Genomic DNA, 24,020 nt, shown 5'->3' with positions numbered 1-24,020 from the left:
ATCACATGGGACTAAGTGCTCTTGACAATAAAAGATGCCACCCCATCTTCCTCCCCATGTTAGGCAAAGAAACCTGACTTTTAAATTTAGGACTTACAAAGAATGGCATACAAGAGATGATGTACTTTGCCTGGCATCTGGCTTGTTAGAATTGAGATGGATCATCCAGACCACTGCCTTGAACCACGGGGAGAAGGCAGGTCAGTCACGTCAACTTCCCATGTGGGGATAATAGTTGAAATGCAATAAATAATTTTACAGACACTGGCTCATTTGGCCCATTTAACAGCCCTGGGTGGGAGCTGGGCAGCTGGTATCAACACCACCTTTATTGACACTCAAGCAAGGATGAGTTGGTACTACTTAAACTTGAATACACACGTGTGCCCAGGGAGCAAGGGCAGCTTCTAACTCAGGTCTTCTGATCCCGAATCCAACAAATCCAGTGCCGCCGTGCACAACCCTGCTGCCTCCGACATTCTGGTGCCTCTCCGTTGTGTATCCGAAATTTGGTGATAAAAAGTGAACAGAAAATAATCTTTCCATCTCAAATGAATTATTAAAATTAGATAAAAATGAAGGCTTTTGATGAATATTCCCTGCGTGTTAGGCGATGACAGTGATGAGAAAAACAATCACACGTATTGAATGTCCGGAGTAGAATCAGCCCCACACAAAAGCAGGGGGATGCACAGAGATGTGAAGGGGGTGGCGATGGCATTCTTTGCACTCATTCCAACTTAAAACACACGAACAGGATGTTTCCACACGTGTTTTTACACTTTTTGTTCATCTCTAAAGAAATAAAGAAGCCTATGGGGGGAAAATGTGTTTCTTTGTAGAAGAACAAAGAAGCGATTAACATCACTTACACATTGTTTCTTTTGTTGTTTAAAAAAATTTTTTTATTGAAGTGTAGTCAGTAAACAAGGTTGTGTTAGTTTCTGGTGTGCAGCATAGTGATTCAGTTATACATATATATTCTTTTTCATATTCTTTTTCATTATAAGGAGATTTCTTAAAAAACTGAAAATAAGAGTTACCATATGATCCAGCAGTCCCACTCCTGGGCACACATCTGGAGAAAACTCCAGTTTGAAAAGATACACATGCCCCAGTGTTCACAGTCGCACTGTTTACAATAGCCAAGACGTGGAAGCAACCTAAGTGTCCGTAAACAGATCTGGATAAAGAAGATGTGGTCTGTATATACAGTGAAATATTATTTAGCTATAAAAAAAAATGAAATATTGCCATTTGTAGCAATGTAGGTGTTTCTTTTGGCTTTTTTAAAAAACCGCTTTATCAAGCTTGATCAGCCCACCAAAGGCCGTGCTGTGTGTGTAGTGTGTGCAGCTTAATGAGTTTGGAGATAAGTGTCCACCTGTGAAACCATCACCACAAGCAACGCCGTAAATGCATCTATCACATCCAGAAGGTTCCTCCTTTGTCTTTATTTATTTTATATATTTTTGTGATAGGAACACTTCACACAGGCTCTACCCTCTTAGCAAGTTTGTGCGTGTACGACAGGGTTGTGCTCCCTGCCACACGGTGCTGTGCGGTGGGGCCCTAGGACCGGATACCTTGCGTACCTGGAACCTGCACCGTCTGATTGCCAGGCTCAACACCCCTATCTCATGCTCATTTCAAATGTTGCAAAGAACATGTGCATAGAGCTGAGAAAGGCAGAAGAGTTGTTTAAAAATTGTTTGTTGGGTTTCTAATTTCCTGAGGTTCATTTAAATCTAGTTTTCACCACGTGGAACACAACTGTTCTCTCCTTGAAATTTTTCCTCAAAGCACCTTCCACAGTATTTCTAGGATTTCTGCTTCCCAGTTGAACGCGTCTCTCCTTGCTTTGGTAATAATACTCATTTTCTAGTAAGCCTTATTTATTTCGCATGTTCCCTAGCTACGTACAGTCCCTAGTTGAAGCCGATTGAAGCCGATGTAGATTCAAGGGAACCGTGCTCTGTGGCCACGTGACTGAGGACGTGGTGCCAAGGCCTTTAGCTTCCAAACTCCTGATCGGTGGCGGCTCAGTTCACCTCACAAGTGTGTATTCTGTCATTCTGATGTGATAGACGTTTCTAGACTCACAGCATTATGATGGGGCATTCATGTAATTTCATGACTTAGCTCTGTGGTTAATACAAGCATCGACTGACAGGTGATGTCAAGAAGCTATTTGGATGCTAGGATCACACACGCGTATGCGTGCGCGTGTGCACACACCACACAGAGCACACAAAGCATCCTGCCCTGAAGATGCTCGTATCTTAATCAAGGGAGGGGCTGGAGGACAAATTATGTGAGCAAAGAGAGTTCCCTGGACTGGCTGGGCTGCTCAGAGTTAAGGAGAAATCCAGTGAGTTCAGAGCAGGGACATTCGACTGAAGGTCTTGAGGGGACTGATCTCTGGCTCAGTCTTTTCTAGAGGGATAAGCTGAGGGCAAGGAAAGCACCCTCGAGGACAAGAAAGGAAGAAACAAGTGAAGGCAAAAAGGGAAGAATCCTGGGTCTCTGTATCATTTAGGCACCACCTGCCCTAGTGGGTGTGCTGACCAATAAGGACTGGGTAAAAGTCCTCTAAGGCGCTCGGGTAAGGAGAGAAAGAGTAATGAGTGTGTGTGTGCGCGCGCGTATGAATATATATGCTTGTATGTATGAATATGTATATAGGTGTGCATGAATATGCATGTGTGAATATATATATTTACATGTATATGAATATGCATGTTATATAAATATAATTATGCATATATACATGCATATGTACACATGCATATGAATATGTATGAATATATGTGTATATATGAATATGCATGTGTGTATATGGATACATATGTGTACAGATATAGGTATGTATGAATATGCATGTACTTGCATATGACTGTGTACATATATGAGTGTGTGTGTGTGTGTGTGTGTGTGCACACAGGTATATGAATATATTTGTAAGCTTGTGTCCACACACCAGTCATGGGTCTCATTCTCTCAGTGCTGGGCTGGTCCTGCGGTTGTAAACGTGTTTGATACTGAAGTGATACCACATTGGAGAAATACACTCTTTAGATGGACTTCATTTGCCTACGTACATTTTTCCTTTGAGGTTAATCCAAGATTTTTTTTGGTGTTTCTGAAGGACTGAAATAGCAATGTGTTAAATGAGAAAAACGTGAGCACAAAGCTAGATGCCGCATTTAATGTATGATTTTAATGTTTCCTCCACTGAAGAATGAAGAAAGGAAAACAGTATCAAGAAGGGGCAAAAATGAGGCCCACGCAGCTGGATGAGGCATCTTTAACTCACAGGGTTTGACTTTTTTTGTTCTGTGACTTAAAGACACCGGTGAGATGAAGCTTCTCGTCCATGAGATGTTGGCAACACCCACTTGCAAAATCCACACTGTTAGCATAGACTTCCAAAGGCTGGCCTGTTGTTGGGCAAATGATGGCAGAATAGAGGTCTTCCATGGGTCTGTTGTTTTTTTTTTTGTTTGTGTTGCTTTTTTATCCTCTGGATGTGATTAGGAGCAGACTTTCCAGAAGCATCTACTGCATGCACTTTGCCTTGAAGAGAAGCTACAAACAGTTGGGCTTGAGACAGCCTAGAGAATAGTTTTCCAGTATCATTAGGTCTGCAGACATCCCTTTAGGGACACTGAGTGGCACTGGCTCTAGTGTATTTATCAGTGGTGTTCCTATACCTGCCCTGTTCTTCCTGTGTTGTATTTACGAGGAGAAGTCAGGCATCCACCTACAGTGAACACACCCCAGTACATTGGCATCATCTAGCTACAATGAAAAGAATAGGTTTGTTGATTTAAATTATTAAGTAAGAAATACTCATTCTTACAATTGCTGCATAGCTTTTAGAGCGGGTTGTACTTCGAAGGGTCCTTCCTAGCTTCCAGCGGGCTTTCCACTTACTCTCCTGATGCTGTAATTCCATCCTAAGAACCGGGATGCTGAGCATTCCCCCCCCCCGCCCCCCTTCCCCGCTTTTCCCACCTCTTCCCTCCACCAGCCTCTCCCCTTCTAGGACGTTTCATCTCTCAGCGGTGCTCTTCCCGTGGCCATAGTGAGACAGGGGTGGAGCACTGTGCGCCTGACCTCCCTCAGTCCAGCCTCTTCTTCTCGTGGCACGCAGAGGGTGGTGAGGGCACAGCCTCCAGGAGTGAGTTCACTCCCCGGCCCGAACCCGGCTTCTGCCTCGTCATCCCACGGACATCACTCTGCTTCTCAGCCCTGACTTCTCCTTTGGGGCAGGAATGACGCCTGACTTGATCAGGCTATTTTCAGGACTGGGTGACCATATTTCACAAAACTTAAGATGTCATTGATGAGAAAACAAACCATTATGTTATCTGCCATCAGAGGAGAAGAAACGCTGCCGATGACCCATGACTTGCCATCAGCTGTGGGATGCACCCGGCTTTCAGAGCTGGTAAAATGGGAACAACGATGTCTCTTAAAATCAGTGAAACAAGACTTACAGGGATCCTGCAGGTGAAGTGCTTCACAGGGTACCTGGTTTATCATTTGATGGATCAGCTGTTAACGCGTCAAGAGAAAAGGGCAGGAAGGCACCTCATTCACCTCAGTGCAAGCAGTTACGTAATGAACCAGATTCTGCTTGGTTCTGCGCCGAAGTAATGCATTTAAGATGACATTGGCTGCCTGAAGTGGGCACTGTCTTGTGACTGCAAGGACTTCTATAAGTTTTGTCATTTGTTTTTCATAACTGTTTGAGACACGTAAGACTTGAGGAAACTGAAGGTCGATTTGGTACTCTTGTTCTCTGGTCATTCTCTGAATTTTGGAAAAACACTTAAGAATCGTTTCCCTCCGTGTGCCTCCCTGGCTCCCGCTGTGAAAGAGAACTGATCGTTCTTTGAGACTTTCTTCATTTCAACACTCTGTCATGCCCAGATCTTCATGAAAATTTACATACGTCAGTTTCTCTGTATGGACACTTCAGGATTTTTATGAACCATGGGAATCAAAAGTTAGAAACAAAATTGAGCCCAGACTCTTTACTTGATTGTTCTTTTGACTGAAACATCTCAAAATATTCATCTGTTATGGAAAAAAAATTCATCTGTTTTGAGACCCTGAAAACTTTTACTGGAAATGTCAGTATGCTTAAAAGTGCATTTGACTTTTAATTTTCTTTTAAAATCTAAGCATTTTGGATCCTCTGTTGTACCCAAATCTAGTTACTTAAAAATAGAATCGTGTTTTTGTTTCACAGGATGAAATATAACCTGGTTGAGTTCACCTTCTGGAACTCTCGGTCAACTGTTATCCCATGACCCGAATCCAGAGACACAGTCCTCATGCGTTATTGATGCATTCGTTATTCAAATGAAATAATAAACACCATATACTAACACAGCGGTCCCTCTTGTTTGGGGGCAATTTGCTTAGAATTTATGTGTTTCTCAAAAGTTCATAAGAAATGGCTTTGGTAGCCTGCCACTCGCCACGTCAGAATATCCCAGCTTTTCCTGGAGCTACAGAAAATACACCCCCACACGCGAACACACACCAATCTAAAGTTCAGGTCTTTTTATAGTAACGTAGAGGCAAGCATATTAAATTATTTTGCCACGTGTCTGCCAGGTTTTGACTTTTTTTTTTTTTTTTTTTGAATTCTGTGTTATAAAGCAACCAAAGCAGTTCCTAAGCCCCGCGGCTGGTTGAAGGTTCTGAGAGAATAAGCCCTACATGTTAATAAGGCATCTGCCAACACCTTTGGCAGGTAGGCAGGCAGGTAGGTGAGACCACGGACGAGGAGGGAAGCCAGGCGGCAGGGAAGCAGGGACGGCCTCGGTCGAGGCCAGGCAGGGTCCCTGGCAGGGCTGGCGTGGAGGCACTCACGTGTTCCTGGTTACCAGCCTGTGTGCAGCGATCCGTTCTGGTTTTAATCCTCCTGGGCTCGATCCTCTCCCCGCTTTGAAGTCCCAGGGCTGCTGGGGTGGGAGAACCCCCTACCTCAGCCTTTGTCATTCATACCCGAACCAAAGGGATGATGAAACCTGCATGTAATGTAACAGAGTCGAGTGGGCGAACAAAGGCGAGCCGTGGGTCCCTAGCGTTTGTTTTCTTTGAACAGCAGTTAATTTTATTGATCATCCTTGACGAAGCAGGTCTCTGAAACCACCCTTCAGCGTCTTTTTACTTACCTGTTGTTAAGTATGCTCAGTTGGGGTGTGTGTGTGTGTGTGTGTGTGTGTGTGTGTGTGTGAGAGAGAGAGAGAGAGAGAGTTGGTTCGCTTATTTGTTTGTTTCCTTTTCCTGACTTGTACTTAACTCTAGGGGTTTGGCTGCACTGGTTTACTTAGAATCACTTTGGGGGGTACTAGATCCAGAATATGGGCTGTATTTCACCCCTTTTGAAATTAGATGTTTCTCCTGAAGCTTTCTCATTTTTTCGATTGTTTCTCTAGTGAACAAAAGCAACTTTCGGTATTCTGAAGTGCATGGCCTTTCTCATTTTTAGGCAGGATTAACTTGGAGGAGAATTTTAAGATATGAGGAAAAGATGTGTGTCCCCCCTACTCCGCCTTATCTCCGGCTTTTGTAATTTTTTTTTCTCAATCGATCTCAATTAACTTTGATTTCTTTCTTTAGGAAACCATGTGCTGAAATAATGCTTTGCCAGATGTGAGAATGGGTTCCTCCCCCTCCAAACGCACACTGAAGCCTTGTTTTAGTTCTAGGATTTTGGTCCATTTGAAAAACCGTGTGCTTCATTTATTTGGTCAGTGGACGTGTTTGCAAGAACACCCTACGTTATCTTGGGGATAGACTAATATTTCAACACTGGGACGCTTTCTGTTGTGAAAGCCATTTTCTTTCTCATTTGTAATTTACAGCTTAGCCTGTCCCTTACATCCAACCTGTTTCTGCCAATTTCTGATACAAGTTGCATATTTATTCAGGTTTCTCTTCATTGGCGAGCCAACGCTAACATTACATAGTATGTTATTCCCCTCCAAGCCTTGGTCCAGTCTGCAGGACCAGGCAGGAGGAGGGGGGCAGCCTTCAGCCTGTGTTTTGTTCAGAGTGTGTCAAGCCATTCTGCCCAGTGCTGCGATGGGAAGGGAGGCCCTGCTGTGCAGAACTTACTGAGGAAGCTGTCGTTTGCCTTTGTTCATTAGCAGGACTGCACTAATTCCATGGTGCCCATTTTACTTTTAAGCCCATGCCCTACGTCCCCTCACTCCGTTTGTGACCAGAAGAGAGAGCCTCACGACCCAGGCCCCGACATCTCCCACGCCCACTTCTACACAGCGGACTTCAGGGCTGCTGCCTGTTGGTTGATGTGTTTGATTTTGCTGAGTGTTCAAGATGCCTTACTTTTTTTCCGCCTCTCTCTTTCTTGTTCCTGATGCTGGCTCTCTGGCTCACACAACCCACCCTTCTATACATTTTGTGTTACTGTTTAAACCCCCAGCTTCCTCTTTCCCAGTGTCACAGGGCTGTGATTCTGAGGGACGTTAGAGAAGTTGGAGGTGGGGTAAGGGTTGTCATGTAAGCACGGGCACCTGGCCACCACTCTGCGAGCCAGAGCTTGGAGTTTGTTCTTTGTGGTTCTCCCCCACTTCACTGATTCATAGCAGAGGGTGCCCCACGGTGAAGTTCATGTACTTGGGGAGCGATGACGAAGTTAGTCCCTGGGCAGGTGGGGGATGGAGTGGTGGAGGATGCACTGGGGTAGGGGTCGGGGGCGCTTTGTGAAGTTGCATGTGTTCCTGAAAGATTCTGAAACTTCTGGGAAGGGAGGGAGGTGTCGATCTTAGAAAGGCTGCTTCGTGAGGCTCTCTTCCTAATGCAGGGGGAGCATCCTTGCTTACTTAAATGTTAGTTCAAATAAGAAGGGAGTGCTAAGGGAGACACACACCCCAGACCAAGGACTGTAAGAAGGGCATTGTGGGCCATGGGGGCAGGAGGGAGCAGGTGATAAAACACTAGTCAGCATCGTCACTGATTTCCCTGACTGATCCTCGGTGGCTCATCTCAACGTGAGGCTCGGACCTTTCTGGATCTCAGACTTTCTCTGGACTGGAAGGTCTCTACCATACTCACTGGCTCCATAGTTCCCATTTTTTTAAAAATGTGTGACCGCAGCCAGCATTTGCTTCTCGCTAGCCAACAGCAATTCCGAGGGCACCAAAGGGCTGAAATAAACGTGAGCTACCACACAGATTTCCACCCCCCGTTATAGAAACCGAAACTGGAGTGTCTCGCAGTTACTCTGTGTAGTTGCTGCACAGTGTACCACTCAAGGAGCTGGAATCTCCAGATCAAATTTGCCTTTGCTGATTTGGCCGTTAAAACAGAAGCACAGCCGTAAGCTCACCACTTGTTTGACTTAAAGCCACAGAAGAATGATCCAACAATGACAGATGTCGACTTCTCACCAAATCATGCAAAAAAGAGCAAAGATATGAACAGAAAGTAAGGGGAAGAAGGAGCTAGTCAGGGATTCAGATATTTTAAACATCCTGGTATTTGGAGGCACCTGGATATTTTTTTTTTGGTTCATTTATCACCCAGATGTTCACCATCATGAAAACACGACTTGAAACTCTCTTCCGGCTGATAACTTAGAAGCGGAAAACTTCGTACCCCTGCCTCTTTGTGCCCCGTTTCCCCCTCACTCTTCTCCTAAGTAGCACTTCTTTCAGCTCTCCTGGGACTGTGGCAGTTTGGCCATATGCTTAAGGTGTTAGCCGTCACATTTCTTTTTTTAATCTTCATGACCGTTCTGTACCCTGTCTGCTTGAATTATAGATTGCATTTGTCAAATAATGACACTTGCAATTGGATGTCTTCTAAGACCTTTGAAATTCAACTTCCTTGAGTTGAGATTAAAGTGGGTATGATCCATCCTGCTGCAGCCAGGCCTGGGATGTTTGGAGACCTGCACAGAATTTTTTCTAGGCTGGCCAGTTCCAACTCTTACCGTCTGGAGGAAAGAAAGCCAGCTACTTTATTCTTCCGAAAGGTACAAACGGATGCCGTACGAATTCCCTAAGATGGGGTCCCAGGTGGAAATGACTCTGATGTCAGCAGTGTTTTGAAACGTGACTGTCCTTCGGAGTGTCTTGACTCTGTGTTTCTTTGGGCATGCAGGAAGCGTTGTCTGTCGTGAGTGAGGACCAGTCATTGTTTGAGTGCGCCTACGGCACGCCGCACCTGGCCAAGACGGACATGACTGCGTCCTCCTCCGGCGACTATGGACAGACATCCAAGATGAGCCCGCGCGTTCCTCAGCAGGACTGGCTGTCTCAACCCCCAGCCAGGGTCACCATCAAGATGGAATGTAACCCCAGTCAGGTGAACGGCTCAAGGTAAGGAGACCGACCGCCGGCTCCCGCTCTCCCAGACACACCTCTGGTTCCCCATCCCTAAAAGAGGCAAAGTGGACACGGGTCGCACTTTCCCAAAGCCCACTTCAGAAAGTGATGCTATGGGATGGTCCCCTTGGGCAAGGCTGAGAAAATGTGTTCCCCAGGGGTTTGCGCTGAGGATCGAGGTTGTAAAACCAGTAGTATATTTACCGAGAACTCGCTTTGAAGATGTGGTGTTCAATTCCATTTCCCAGGCGTGAGGGCTTGGTGGGAGGGGGCCTCGCCCACATGTGGCAGGATTCATCTCTGAGGTTTTTATTGCCCGGAAAGTAAGGCTGTCTGGTGTTTTTGTGGAGTCAGAGTGTCAGCTAGTGGCCGGGTGGTGCCGCGCGTGTCCAAGCAGGATCCACTTTGCTGATGCATCCGCTTCCCTGGCCTGCCGCCCCTCCCCACCCCTCCTCCTCCTCGGTCCCCTTCTTCGGGTATTGGCTGTTTATTCCTCTCCTTACACTTAAAACCAAGCGCCAGTGTCTCTCATCCATGTTAGCTTTCCTGAGTTCGCCATGTTAATGCTGCTGCCACGTGGAAGGCACTAGGGAATCATCGACTGTCTGATCCCTGGCACGCAGAAGCAGTTCATCAGATCCCGTTTTGAAAAGTAAAGTTGATTTCAGTTATGATATCCTACCCCATATACCTTCAGGAAGAACAACATAGACTCTGAGGACAAAGAAATCATGATTCCTTTTAAAAGTTGCATAGTCTGCCTAGGGTCAGAAGACCAGCTTACTTTTTTTCAGTGATTTATGATGTATAAAGCCCTTTTACATCCATGACCTGTCAGTCCTCCACGCAGCCCTGTGAGGAATGCTTGTCCCCATTTGATGGATGAGGAAACTGAGACCCAGGCATTCTCCTGCTGACCCAGATTATCACTGAGAGTAATTCAGAATGTGGATGTAAACCAGGGATGTTGTGCTCCACACCCAGTGCGTTTTTCCACTCTGTTGCAGCTGGAATAGGCCCTTTTTGCAATATATATTTTAATGCTAAATATGTTTTTTTAATTGTCATGTTTTATAAGTGTTGGAAACCATTGCGTCAACTTCTAGTGTGGTGTCGATGAAGGTGCCAAGTCAGAGTCCTTAGCGGGAATGTCAGCGGTGAGCCTGGGGGTGCCAAACAGGGGGACGGGAGGTGCCAGGACTCACCTTCTCAGGCGCTGAGAAGTCTGCTCCCGTCTGTGCATCAAGTTTCTTTTTGAAAGTGGGAACAGTAACTCTGATTTTGCAAATTAGCTATAACTCTGTTCCTGTAAATGGAATTCAAGCCAAGGCAGGCCCTTCTTGGACCTCATCAAGTGATTAAGTCCTAGACTTCTGAAAGGACCTCGGTAGAAAATGCAGTCGTGGGGTCAGGTTACCGGGGTCCTGGCAAGTTAATCGTTGCGTGTAAGTATGACACATGTAAAGCCTCTCCATCAGATAGTGTCTCCACTGATCACTAAGTGGGTGTGTTTCTGAGACTGAGAGGCATGCTGGGTAATCCTGTTCTGCAGACACAGCAGTGTTTACACAGAACAGCTGTGGGGTCAGCCCTGGGAACACGGATGGCTTCTGTATTTGATCCCATACATGCCAGGGTTGTCCCGGTGGGAGCGCTAAGAGCAAGAAATACATCAGCATGTGTGCGTGTGCGTGTGCGCACGCTTGAGAGAGAGACTGTGTGTGTAAAGAAGAGATTGTGAGAGAAATAGAGATGGTGATGGAAAAGGAGGAGGAGAGGGACGAGGCGAGAAAGGGAGACAACACTTAGGGCAAAGGGCGCCAGGATGGCTTCCAGCTGGCGAGGAGCAGAGCTTGCCGCGCCTGGGCCCTGGTCGGCAGAGTCCGGATTAGGGCTGGCTCGAGGAATGCCCGTCTGGATTCAGCAAGCTTCACAAAGGAGACAGAGTGAGGAGGTGAGAACGGTAGTGCAGAAGCAAAACTTTCTCTTGTTCTCGCTGAGTTATTCCTGAATTTAAATAAACACACACATACATACCCACATGCATACGTACGTACGTACACAGGTACAGACAGACAGACAGATGTACGTACATACATGAGAGAGAAGCGTGGTTCCTTTGACACAGGCCTGTGCCCCCTTCCATAGCTGACGTCCACTTGCCCTCCTGGCTGGGCTCTGGGGCCACCTTCCCAGCTCAAGGCGGTCCCTGCAGGGATTTGGGATGGGGTCTAGGGGATGGGGAGCTTGAGGCAACCCAGAGCCTGGCTGAGGGGCTTCCATTTCCAAAAAAGACGCGGGCCCTGGGAGATTCTCCCGCATTCCTCAGCCGGCTGATGAGGTAGGCTCCTGGGTCCTTCCTCTCAGGCGGGTGCAAAGCCGCAGGCTCAGCGGAGGGTCTCTGTCCTGGGAAATGAAATCGTTTTGTGAGGAACTGGACCGTTTTCTTGCAAGGGAACGCCAGAAGTGCCGGTGTCTTCCTCTTGCAGGCCCTTGTGGAATTCTGAGATTGCTCAGAATGCTGATGTCTTGGAAGTTTTCAAGGTAGCTCCAGCTTTTGCAGCAAACTGGGGTGTGTTTTGGTGGCGGATACCGAGGGAAGTCAACCCTAGTGTGGTCCTTGTCTTCTTCCTGGATGCACGGTGGCACGGGCTTGGCAGGCACGGTCCAGGAGGAGGGCGCCAGGGACCTCACCTGCTGTGATCCAGTCTCGTGCCTCCTTGAAGGAGAGTGGCGGTCGTGTCTGGAAGTTCTGGGAAAGGACCTCAGCTTTGCGGGACTGAGCCGTGATGCAGACGTCAACTGGTCACCAAGTACCATCCCTCCTCACTCCCAGGAATGTTCTGGGGAGACAGGAGGGTACATGTATTGATCATCTTGGTAGAAGAGGCTTTTGCCTGCCTGTCCATCCCCGAGCTCCATGGATCTGCAGGAGTCGAGCATGGGGCCTGGACCGATGTCAGTCATTGTTCTCCAGAGCAATGGAACCAATGGGATATGCGTTTAAGAGACTGATTTTGAAGAACTGGCTCACACGGCTGTGGACACTGTCAAGTCTGAGATCTGTAGGGCGTACTGGCAGGCTGGACACGCAAGCAGGAGTAGATGCAGCAGTCTTGGGGCAGTGTTCCTTCTTTCTTAGGAAAATCTCAGGGTTTGCTTCAACTGATGAGACAAGGCCCACCTCCATTCTCAAGGATTATTTCACATCAGTGGCCTGTAGATGTTAACTGCGTCTGTGAAATACCTTCAGACCAACACCTCAATTGGCATTGGATTAAGTCACTGATGTGATGCACTGGCCCCGTGGACCCAGGAAACTGACCGCACCTGGTATTCCCAGCCCCTTTGCTGGTCAGTGGTTAGTGGGGCCATTCCTTTCAGACATTCAAACCAGTGTTTTCTGAGGCCAGTTCCCTGTCATTGAAGGGGCTCAACCTGGCTGGACGGGAAGCGGTCGCAGGGGTTGTGCATCAGATCGGTGGTTCACCAGGACCAGCCTGAAGGCTGGGACCTGGTGGAATACTACCAGGTGGGTGGTGAGGCATCGTCTGCTCTTCGGAACATGACAGCTGCCTGAAGAGGCATGGAGGGAGGAAAACCCAAAATTCATCTGTGGGGCTAAGGCTCATTTCAGCTAGAGGGTTAGAAGAGGCCCCACAGGCAGGAGGACTGCCGGGATCAGATCCACAGGTTTGGCTGACTGGCGGCATCATCTGTACGCATGTCAGCTCCAGCCCCGTAAAACGGAATGTGGACCTGCATTGGCTCTGCTTTCGCTCTGGAGACCTTGAATAGCACCTCAGGTGTACCTACCCTGCCCCAGGTGTCAGGGAGCTGGAAGGGCTCACGGCAGAGATGCTGCAGAGGAAGGGGGAGGATGTGGTTCTCTACACGAGCACCAGGGATGGGGGAGCAGCTCCTGAAAGGGCCACTTCCCTGTGTCTTCTGGGAGATGGCCCACCACCTTGAAAACACTGGCCAGAAGTGCCAGGGAGTTAGGGATTGCAGCTAGAAAAGTGAGCTTGTGTGTGGTGGACTTTGATGTAGCACATTTGCCTCTTAAAGTCAACTTCATGGGGAATTTATATAAGTCAAAAATTGAACTTGAGCTAGAATGTGTGGGCTGTTACCTTTGTGACCCCTCATTGCTCAACACCTCTCTGGGGAAGAGTTCTCTCTACAGCCTGGGTCTTGCCAGAACACAGCCCAGCTCTTTCCATGTGAGATACTGCCCCTGGGAATGGTCCTCTCTGTCTGTTTCTATCCATCCATTACCCTCAGAGGGAAAGGCCAAGACTTTGGGAGGAGGGAGGAACTTAGCTTCCCAACCAAGTGATGGAATTCTACCAAACCTCAGCCCAAACGTGCACACAAGCTCCTGAAATGAAAAACAAGCAGAGAAATGAGCTCTGTTGCCGTTATAACAGAGCGCTGCAAAAATAATAAAAGGAAAATGGGATAGAAAGGGGCCATGCCTGGTGAGCCACCAGGGCCACCACTGCAGGTTTGGCTTGGTGGTGGCTGTATCAGAGGACACAGTTCTTGAAGACGCTAATCCAATTGCACGTTGTGTGGACACAGCACATCATGTCTCAGCTTTAGTGGTCCACAGCCACCTTGCCTCTCCCCTGTCTTCACTCCAGTCTCCCAAGTGTTCACATAGTGGGGACGTGGAGACATGTCAGTGCAGACGAGCTGGAACCTGCTGTTCCCTGTGCGGTGCATGTGCACGGGGGGCCCGGCTGGGGCTTAGGGCCGCCTAGCCTCCGGCATGCCCCCTGCTAACGGCCGTAATTCTCTGTGAAGTTCCTAAGGCTCAAGCCACTGTGGACCAGCAGGACAGGCCAAGAAACAGACACATGCACACACACACACACACACTCACAAGAAAATTGCCTTCCACTATGAGCAGGCAGTGTTGGGTGCAAAGCAGTCCGCTTTACTCTATCCCAGCATCCCTGCCTCAGAGATTCAGCCGAATCTCAGGCAGGTTGCATTGGGCATCTGCTTCATCCTTCCACAGGCAATGAAAAATCCTGGTAGCCTACCTGGAGGTGATGGCAATTCCATGCTGGCCCACCTGGAGGCTCACTGCAGCTGAAACGGACTGAATTTGTGTGCTGGGCTGTGGGCCCTGCTCCTAGCCCAGGGCCCAAGCCACCTGGAGTCGTTAACCTATTGTTTAAGTCATTGGTTGAGGGGCCCCCTGGTGCACCGATTCTCAAAGTGAGGCCCCAAATCCACAGCTTCAGCACCACCTGGGAGCTTGTTAGAGAAGCAGATTCTCAGTTCCCTCCCAGACCTGCTGAATCAGAAGAGACTCTGGGATGGAGCCCAGGGCTCTGTGTTTCAACAGGTCCCCCAGGGGATTCTAATGCTCACTGTTTTGAGAGCTGCTGCCCTGTGGCAGGATCCAGGGAGGTGAAGACCAGGACTCCCCGGAGCTGGGTGAAGGTGGCTGGTAGAGTGGATAGTCTGGGGGAACAACGTGCAGAGGAAGCTTTGCTCCCAGGAAGCCCGTCTGCCTGGGCGCAGGGCACGGCCCTCACCTCACACCGCGGTGGTGTTTGTCTGGCTGAGCCTGTGTGATGAGAGACTGGGCCTTGCCTCTCTCTGTGGTCTGGGAAGGAGATTCACCGTGTGCTGTGAGTAACTCCAGCCGAGAGTCAGAGTGCGGGATGCTCTTGGCGTAGTAGTTAAAAAGCCTGCCATCTGCATTGTGATGACAGAGGAGGGGGCTCCCTGATTTGGTCCATCTTGGTGTCGGGCGTGCTGGTTAGGCATGCAGGCATACCTTCATCCAACAAGTGACTGAGCACCTTCTGTGTGCAGTCAGTTTTAGGTACTTTATATACAGTCATAAAACATACAAAAAAATCTGTCTCACTTGGGAGATGCATTCAGTTTTTGATGGGCAAGATGGCCATTGAACCAGATGACTGATTAAAGTGTAGCGGGTTAGATTGTGGTAAATGCTAAGGAGAAAAATAAAGCAGGGAAGAGGGTGGCAGTTCTGGATGGGGCAGCCTGAGAACGTCACCTTTGAGACCATGACATCTGAGCCAAGCCCCAAAGTCAGTGAGGGAGAAGGTCCCGTGTTTAACCAGCAGAAGAATATTCCAGGCAAATGGAGTGGTAAGTGCAGAGGCCCTGAGGTCAGCCTGACATGTTGGAGGATAGCTGTGGCTGATGTTTAGTGACCAAGGGGAAAAGTCAGGGGAGATGAGATTGAGTGACGGTGGGGCCAGAGAGGGGCTTTGATCTTCACTCTGAGTGAGCTGGGAGACTGTTGGCTATAAGCAAAGGAGGAACATGCTGTCACTCAGATTTGGCAGGATCTCTCTGGCTCCTGTGTTGAAGTCAAGACTCACGAGGAGACCCCTGCAGGACTCCTAGTAAAGGATGGTGAGGCCTGCATGAGGGCGTTAGTGATGGAGGGGTGGAGGAAGGTGATTGCGTTGTGGACGTATTTGGAAGGCAGCACTGGTGTATTTTGCTGACGGGTTAGACCTATGGAGTGAGGAAGAGGGAAGTGAGAAGGAGCTCCTGGTTTAGGGGTTGTACCTAAACGAGGGATGGACAAACTACAACTGGGAGTCCTCCCGAGATTCAAGCCGCGGCCCCTGGAAGTACCAGCCCAGGCAGTGGGGACGTGCACTGGGCTCTGATAAGCACCGGGCAAGGTGGGAGGGGCTCTGGGCGCCTCGCTTGAGTCCAGTGGATCTTACTCGTTAAACCAGTGGTTCTCAGTCACCGTGGCTGTGCCCCCAGGGGACATTTGGCAATGTCTGCAGACACGCTGATGGTCACAGCTGGGGGGGTGTTCCTGGCATCTGGTGGCTTGAGGCTAGGGGTGCCACAAGGATGCCACTTAACATCCGGTCACACACACACAGGACATCTCCCCCCGCCCCACCGGCCTGCTCCAAAACAGAATGGTCTGGCCCCAAATGTCAGTAGTCTCAAGGTGAGAAACCCCGCACTAACCCATTTATTTGCCGTTTACTCTTCATCATGGGCTGTGTTAGCTGCTCTGAAGATGGTTCATCAAGGGTGAAAAACATTCTGTGAGGTTGCATGACAGGTCCAAGTTCAGAGGGATGCTCTGGGCTCAGCCACAGCAGGGACACAGGCAGGAAAGACTCCCAGAGGAGTAATGTTAACATTTCTACCACATACTGTGATTTATTAATAGACTGTAGGATAAAATATATCATCCGATTTCCTCCTTACATCTGAGAGATGGCTTTAAGATTATACCCACTTTACGGATGAAGACCATTGAGTTTCCAAAAGTTTCCATAACTTGCTTAAGTCTGCCTATTGTGGGCCACGTGACCCCAGGCCTGCACTCCTCTTCCTCCCTCAGGCCTGCTTCCTTTAGCCAGACATCTACCTCTGTGTGGACAGGGATGGTGGAGTTTCTTCCAGGTGATGGACAAACAGTATGTCCAATCTTCTGTCCTCTGAAAGGCGTTCAATCCAAACACAGCCCATATTTTGATTTCTTGGGTATATTACACGTCAAGAAGTTTTTCCTTTGTCTCATTTTACTTCATGACAGCAGATCAGTTCACCTGGCTTTCATCTTCACGTTACCTTCACGAGGTGACTCCAGACAGAACCACGTTTTAAAAATCATTGGTGTGATGGGAAACCCGCAGCACAAGCCTAGCAGTGGCTCTCAGGAAATACTTGTGAGGCTGAAATTATAAATTAAAAATTCCCAGTTTCACGATGGGGACTGTTCAAGTGTCCTCTGCGTCATGACATTGGTAGAGGCCCTTTGCCTGGGGGAGGAACTGCTGCCGACAAACACTGAGTCTCTTAACGTCAGATCCTGTCATTTAACTTGCAGTGCTCAGTGTGTGGCATTTGAAAGCGGCTCATTGGAACTGGTCTCTCGCTGGGCCTGGACTCTCTCACGCCGTTCTGCTTTGTTGCACTGAGATCTGACTTCACACGTGTATTCTTACATTTTCTGTAAGACTACGTATTCTCTGAGGACGGTGAAATATGCAGCTGTGATCGCATCTGTTCCTGTCTGCCTCGGGGCTCTGAACCGCGCTGGCATGAGAGATGTCAGGCTGGGTCACCTTCCAAGCGGTGGGCAGCGCGGGGTGGGAGGAAAACCACCGGTTTTCCCGTGACAGTGCGGTCGGGTGGTCACAGCTTATCCCCCTTGTCAGGGGCCTTGTGTCTTTACAGATGTCAGGTCATTGGGCTACAGGGCTGAGACGGGGACTGAAAGGGAAAAGTTAGTGAGGGGGACAAGTCCTCTGTTACTGCCTCTGTGTCCAGAGCAGACTTTCCCTCATCTGTCGTCCGTGGCGTCACTCATGACCGTCTTTGCCTTCTCTTGGGATGTCGAATGAAGGGGCACCATGTGGAGGAGAAGTCTGAGAGCTGTACCCTTCCTTAGGATGCAGGGGAATCCCATCCGTCACCGTGGGTGTTGATAGCAGGGACAAGGGGACTGTTTGGCATTTTCTATCTTAAAAGTAAAATCATCTCCATTAACCAGGATTTACGTAGTCTGTTGGGCATTTAAAAACCTGAAGCTCCGTAATGGCTGTCGGGCTTAATTCCTTCCTCTCTGAAAAGTGGAAGTGCTTCGAGAAAAAAACCTCACGAGATAGAAAAGTCGCCACATGTCGTTTTTGTCACATGGCTATCTGAAGAGCGCTCATTCAATAGAACACTTTGCCTCCATTAAACAACGAATTCTCAAGAGGATGCATTTCCCGTTTTCAAAGGTCTAAATGTGAGATGGTCCTGATACCCGTTTTCAGCTGTTAGGAGAAATACGTATTTAAATAATGAAACTTTCACGGGGAAACTTCAAGCTCCTTTAAGGGACAAAGAACTAACTGTTGGTGGTGACGTTTTAATTAATTTAGTCTTCAGCTGCTTGGGAGGAGGGGGAACGGGAACAGGGCTGGGGAGGAGGGGGAAGAGGCTGAAATTCCAGGTGTAAGAAAGAATGTTTAGTAAGGGTAAAAATAACACACAGCTGTGAAGACAAACATCTCCAGTTTCACTTCGAGCCCGGGCTTCTGCATGAATCACTGCCGAGCTCCGCCCGCTGCTCGGGCCGTGGGGTCTGAAGCAGCTTTTCCACTGCCTCTGATTCAGAAATAAAACAGACCCACAAATTACCCCGGAGCTCTCCAGACAATCCCCTCCTTGTCTGGGGTCCTAAAAATACCTTTTGTGGTGACTACCTCAATTCATGCCGTGAAGCTCGATTAGGGCTTGGTGCGGTCGACTTAGGCTAAGCATGTGCTTTTAGGATTCTTAGGAGGAAAACCACCTGAGGACGGATGGATTCCTATTCAGGCTGGAGCCAGGCCTGGGCTGCGGGCCCCCGTCGGCCTCCTTGGGGCCCTCTCGTGGAGCTGACCTCTTTGGACCCTCGGGGTAGAGCTGCCAAAGAAAGCGTTTGTATTTCCCCCATGCGGCATCATCACCAAGTTCTAGACACGAAATCGTCTAATAGACTAAAAAGAACATTCGGAAAGACAGTGACATTCTAATAAACTGAGATAGGCCGGAGATGGCAGGGGAGTAGACATTAGCTTGCTTACCCACCTAAGAGTTGGAGGTGCTGTGGAATGTGATCTTCAAGGGTGGAGTTCATAGAGCTGGGGAGGGGGCGCTTCACCCATTCAGATGCAGGCACCACGAGAGTAGGGGCACTGACGGCTCCCCAGCACCTGGGACAGTGCCTGGCGGAGAGACTTGCTTCATGAGTATTTGTTACATGCATGAATGAATCGAGGAGACCCAGGACCAGTTGGCGGGGAGAGTCCAGGGAGTGTGCATTTGTCCAGAGGCACTGTGGGCCAGGGAAGACTTGGGTTGCCTGTGGCCAGAGTGGACTGTATTTGGGGAGGATCACTCTGGAAGCAGAGAGAGGACTCTCTGGAGGGAAACCTCAGGACTACTCCACGTATTCTCAGAGCACGTGATGGAGAACAGGGCAGGGGAAGTCATCCCCAAGTGCAGAAGGAATCCAGGAACAGGAAGGACGATGGGGCTTGAGGAATGGGTGGATTTTCGAGGAGATTGGTGGGTTGGCCTCTACCCACTAGAAGAAGTTATCATGATTGCCCAAATTCGATTTTGACTTGCCTTGGACTTTCTCAAAGGCCTGAGTGCCTCCGCTAACCGTTGTGAAGTGAGGGTGAATCACAGATCTCATGGGGCTGGTGAGCTCAGGGCTGTCGCCTGGGGCCACGTACAGTGACATCTTTGGATAAATGAGGTCCATTCATGCGCAGCACATCCTTGTAAAGCCAATAGCCACGTCTGTGCCTTTGCACTGCGGGCGCTTTCCATGATAGAATCGGCCCCGCTGTTAAGTAGACTCTGATGTGAGAAGACCAACGTCAGATGCCAAGTTTATTTTGTTTCTCAAAAACCAAGGCCCTAATTTTGATTTCTCGGTATGCTTTTAGAGGCACGTTACCTCCTTTTCACAAAAAGGGATTGTGTATGGAAACAGCTAAATGAAGCTTTTGTCTTGGGCTGGGATCCACTTAATCTTAAAAAAATATTTGATTGACTGCTTTCCCAGTGCCTCTGTCCTGGTCCTCAGTTCCCTCTTCTGAGTCACAGGCACTCACACTCTGCTCTCTTAGCACGGGAGCTTCCTGCCCGATTTCCTCACACTCCTGAATGTTTGCCCATCATCTCTGCAGAGCCTGCGCCGTGCTGAGCGCCCCAAGGAAGTTTTGGGAAGGAATATATGACATTCAACTGTAAATCGAGGTGGCCAACTTTTTTTAAACTGAATTTATCAAAGTTCATGTGTGTCCAAATAAACATGGTCATCTTTTGTGTCTTCCAAGAGGCTCTTCCTTTGCATGTGGCCATCCCTACTCATTTCACATTTGCCACCCTCTCCATGACTGTCCTCGGGGCCACTCCCGGGATATTCTCCCTGAAAATACCCAATAGTGATGCAACCGAGTGTTCTGAGGGTCCCTTCCATCATATTTTGTGTCTGTGAAAGAGACTACACGTGCAGAGTTACCAGGTGAGGTTTTATTGGGTGGTGGTCAAGTACTTGGACTCAGGACCCCAACTGTCTGGATTCAGATCCCAGCTCCTCCGCTGGTGGTGGTGTAACCGTGGGCACGGCCTGTGTCCAGCCTCCCTGCACATCACCTGCAGCACTGCTGCTGCCTATTGGTGTTTGACCTTGTGGGGCTGCTGTGTGGCTGAGACGACTAGTAAGAGCTGGCACGTGGTATTTATCGCGTGCTAGGCACCATTTTAAATGTTTCAGCCATAGTGAAAACATGAAAAGAGTTTGGAGCCGTCCCTAGCATGAGCAAACAGTCAAATACGGGATAGAAGGTCCAAAGAAGAACCAAAGAAGGTTTGTCAATATTTGTTTGACCACCATGCATTAGGTATTCGCAGAGGCAAATCTGAATTTAAAACATCTAAATTAGAAGGTTGTGGAAATTGAAATATACAGCACTCCAGCTCTCAAGATGTTTCCATTTTTCAAGCATTCTTTTTCTTTTTCTTAAATCTTTTTGCACTCATCTGTCTGGTTGGCCGGCGTTCTCCAAAAACAGTGTCAAGAAGATAAGTATGGAGCACTGGCTGAGGACACACAGTCTCCTGATTTCTGTAGCTGAAGTAGCTGAGAGCTGTGTGCCCAGAGCGCCCTGCTTTATCACCAGCCCCTCCTGGCCCTGAGTGGAATATTCTTAGATCTGTTATGGGATGCTGGGAAGGATGCTGCTTGCTGCATCACCCAGTTCTCTCCAGGAGAAGCCAGGAGAGAAACTTCTGTTAAGTTTCAGTCCAGGAAAAGCTTTGCTTCTGCTAAATAATGGGTTCATTGGTATCTTTCTGACACCTTGAATTGTCACAAGGTATACTTCCTTCTTTGCTTGGGCTAGTAGAAAGTTCAGAGATAAACTGATGTCCTACCTCTAACAACTATAAATAGTAAGCTTACTCGATGTGCTGATTTTATCTCTTGATTAATTACGTTTCCACTCTTACGTAACATTCACTTCCATTCCTGTGATCATTTATATTATCGTTTTGTCTTGTGTGCATTTTTGTAATCCACCTCAAATGTCACATAGTTTGAAGAAGGGCAGGGGACTAAAATATATTCAGAGCCACCACACGTACACATAAATACGCCAGAGTTGCAGAGAAAAATGATGGACTCTCCTCCTTAGAAAAATGTGAACGTAAGTTAAATGCGTATTCATGCCAGTAGCTTCTGGAGAGTCTTGCCTCGGGGCTTGGGAATGGAGTTTCTTCCAGGCCTCTGATTCTGTAACCCTGTGAGAACCCCGTTGGGTTTGGTAGCCTGTCCAACTTCTCACCTTAATTTAAATTGAGTAAAATTTCCAATTTATTTGCTGTTCTTTGCCATGTTCTTTCACCGTTAATTCGTAATACTAGTATGTTTTAGGGAGTTAAGGCCGATGTTCTCATCTCACCCGAACTGAATTCTCCAGATGCTACTTGAGAGTGATTAGTTAATTGAGGCTCAACAGGTGACTTAGTTGGGCATGAGTCCCCAGCTGTCAGAAGAAGGGCACCCACACCCCATCTTGTTCATCATGAAGGTTGAGGGGTCTTTCTATGCTATTTCTGCATTGCCCAGGGTGACCGCAGTTATGCCCAAGTGGCATGGAAATGTGTGAGACTTGCGGCAGAGGTTAAGCTTCTAAAGTTGTGCGGCTCCAGACACGTTTTATGGGACTCTGGGAGTGACACACCCAGTTTTTTGCCCCTATCCCTGCTGTTGTCCAATGCCTTTCTGAAATTCCTAGTCTGAGCCAGCCTTCCCCTCTTGGGGTGACCCCAGCCCAATGTGGAATTTCTTCTGCTGTGAGCAGAGGGAACCAGCTGTCTTCCTGGCTCCCATTCCCTCTCACTAAGGCCACATATTGTATGGGATTGTCAAGACCAGCGTTTTGTGGGTTATAATTAGAACCCAGACCTGAAAATGTGAATTTGAGAATACGGTTAAGACACAATAATTTTTTATTTATGTCATTGTGGTAAGAGCACTTTACAACTGAGACTTACCCTTTAAACATATTTTAAACAGTGTACATTACTGTTGACCAAACGTACAAGGTTCTACAGCAGATCTCTTCTTTCATTTTACTTGGCTGAAACTTTATGGCTGTTGATTAGTAACTCCTATTTCTCCCTTATTTACAAAACAGAAATAGACTCACAGACGTAGAAAACAATTTATGGTTATCAAAAGGGACGGGAGGGATAAATTAGTGATTTGGGATTAACACATACACACCACTGTGCATAAGATAGATAAACAAGGACCTACAGAATAGCTCAGGGAAATAGTTGTTGGTCTGAAGGGTCCATGATCCCCAGTGTCCCCTATTTCTATAATTCTATACATCTCTTTGACTTTTAAATTTGACTTTTTAAAAAACAAATTTTGACTTATTTATTTATTTACTTATTTATAGTTCTTATTTTCTATTGAACTGTAGTTGATTTACAATGTTAGTTCAGGTGTACAGCAAAGCGATTCAGTTACACATATGCATATATACTTATATACATTTTTTCAGATTCTTGTCCAGTATGGATCATTACAAGAAATTGAATATAGTTCCCTGTGCTATACAGTAGGTCCTTGTTGTTTATCTATTTTGTATACAGTAGTGTCTATCTGTTAGTCCCAAACTCCTAACCTGTCCCTCCCCACCCCTTTTCCCCTCAGTAACCAGTTTGTTTTCTGTGTTCTTGAGTCTGTTTCTGGTTTGTAAATTAAATTTGTATATATATATATGTTTTTAGATATGCCTTTTAACTTTTTTAGGTGGTTCACTGCCTTGCTGGAGAAGACAGAATTTATGGTGTGTGGTATACTGCAGGCCCTGAATGAAAATGGCCCTAATGGATGAGTGAATGAATGAATCTGAACATTTAGTGGCATCTTTGTACAGTTGTTACTTAAGTTACGCTCACCACCTGAGTAGCTTCTGAAGTCTTTTCCTAAAGGACCAAATCCCTTTAACTTTCCTCCCTAGTAACTTCTCTCCTTGAGACAAATAGACCAAAACATACACACTCCACTCAACTGATGGAATTTTCCAAAGGGATAGGAAACTAAGTCTCAAGTGAAGGTGTTCAGTGTTTTGATGTTAGGATGGGTCTTTTGGAGATAAATGTTTGAAGCCAGGAAAAACAGCAGCAAGAGGAAATAATGCATGTGTAGCAGCGATGGAAACATAGAGGATCTGCACCATGGGAACTGAGACCACTATTATTTTCAAATTTCCTTCATGTTAGTACAGCTGTGAGGATGCCATGAAGCAGGTTTATGTATTTCCAGGCCCGTCCTGGGCGACCCCATCTATAACCTCCATCCACAGGCTCCGCTGCTCCTTCCTCATTGTCAACCCTTAGCTCCTCCATCAGCACTAGGCATGTGCAAGGGATGCTGAGAACAAATCTGTATTTTGAAAGTTCCCAGACGCTGAACAAACTCTTTCCAGGGCCTTTGGTCTGCCCTCCCTGTCCACAGCCTGCCATGGCCTTTGGGTCTGGAATGACCTCTCCATCCCACCTCAGCCCTGTCCTACCCAGCACGTGCCCTCCTGCCTCCGATGCCTCAAA

The 24,020-nt window shown here is 47.7% G+C and overlaps 1 protein-coding gene across 5 annotated transcripts in view; it reads left to right on the top strand.

Annotated features, from left to right (window-relative positions):
* The window catches only part of ERG (ETS transcription factor ERG), a 175,755-nt gene that overhangs the window by 109,744 nt on the left and 41,991 nt on the right, over positions 1-24,020 (top strand). For all 5 annotated transcript variants that reach the window (XM_064475986.1, XM_031459501.2, XM_064475981.1 and 2 more), the window contains one exon: positions 9,151-9,368. In XM_064475986.1, coding sequence (XP_064332056.1) covers positions 9,151-9,368 — 218 coding nt within the window. The remainder of the gene's footprint in view (positions 1-9,150; positions 9,369-24,020) is intronic.

Source organism: Camelus dromedarius, chromosome 2 (assembly GCF_036321535.1).
Source record: "Camelus dromedarius isolate mCamDro1 chromosome 2, mCamDro1.pat, whole genome shotgun sequence".
NCBI lineage: Eukaryota > Metazoa > Chordata > Mammalia > Artiodactyla > Camelidae > Camelus > Camelus dromedarius.
The sequence above is the reverse complement of the archived record's forward strand: the minus strand, read 5'-3'. Positions and strand labels throughout refer to the sequence as shown.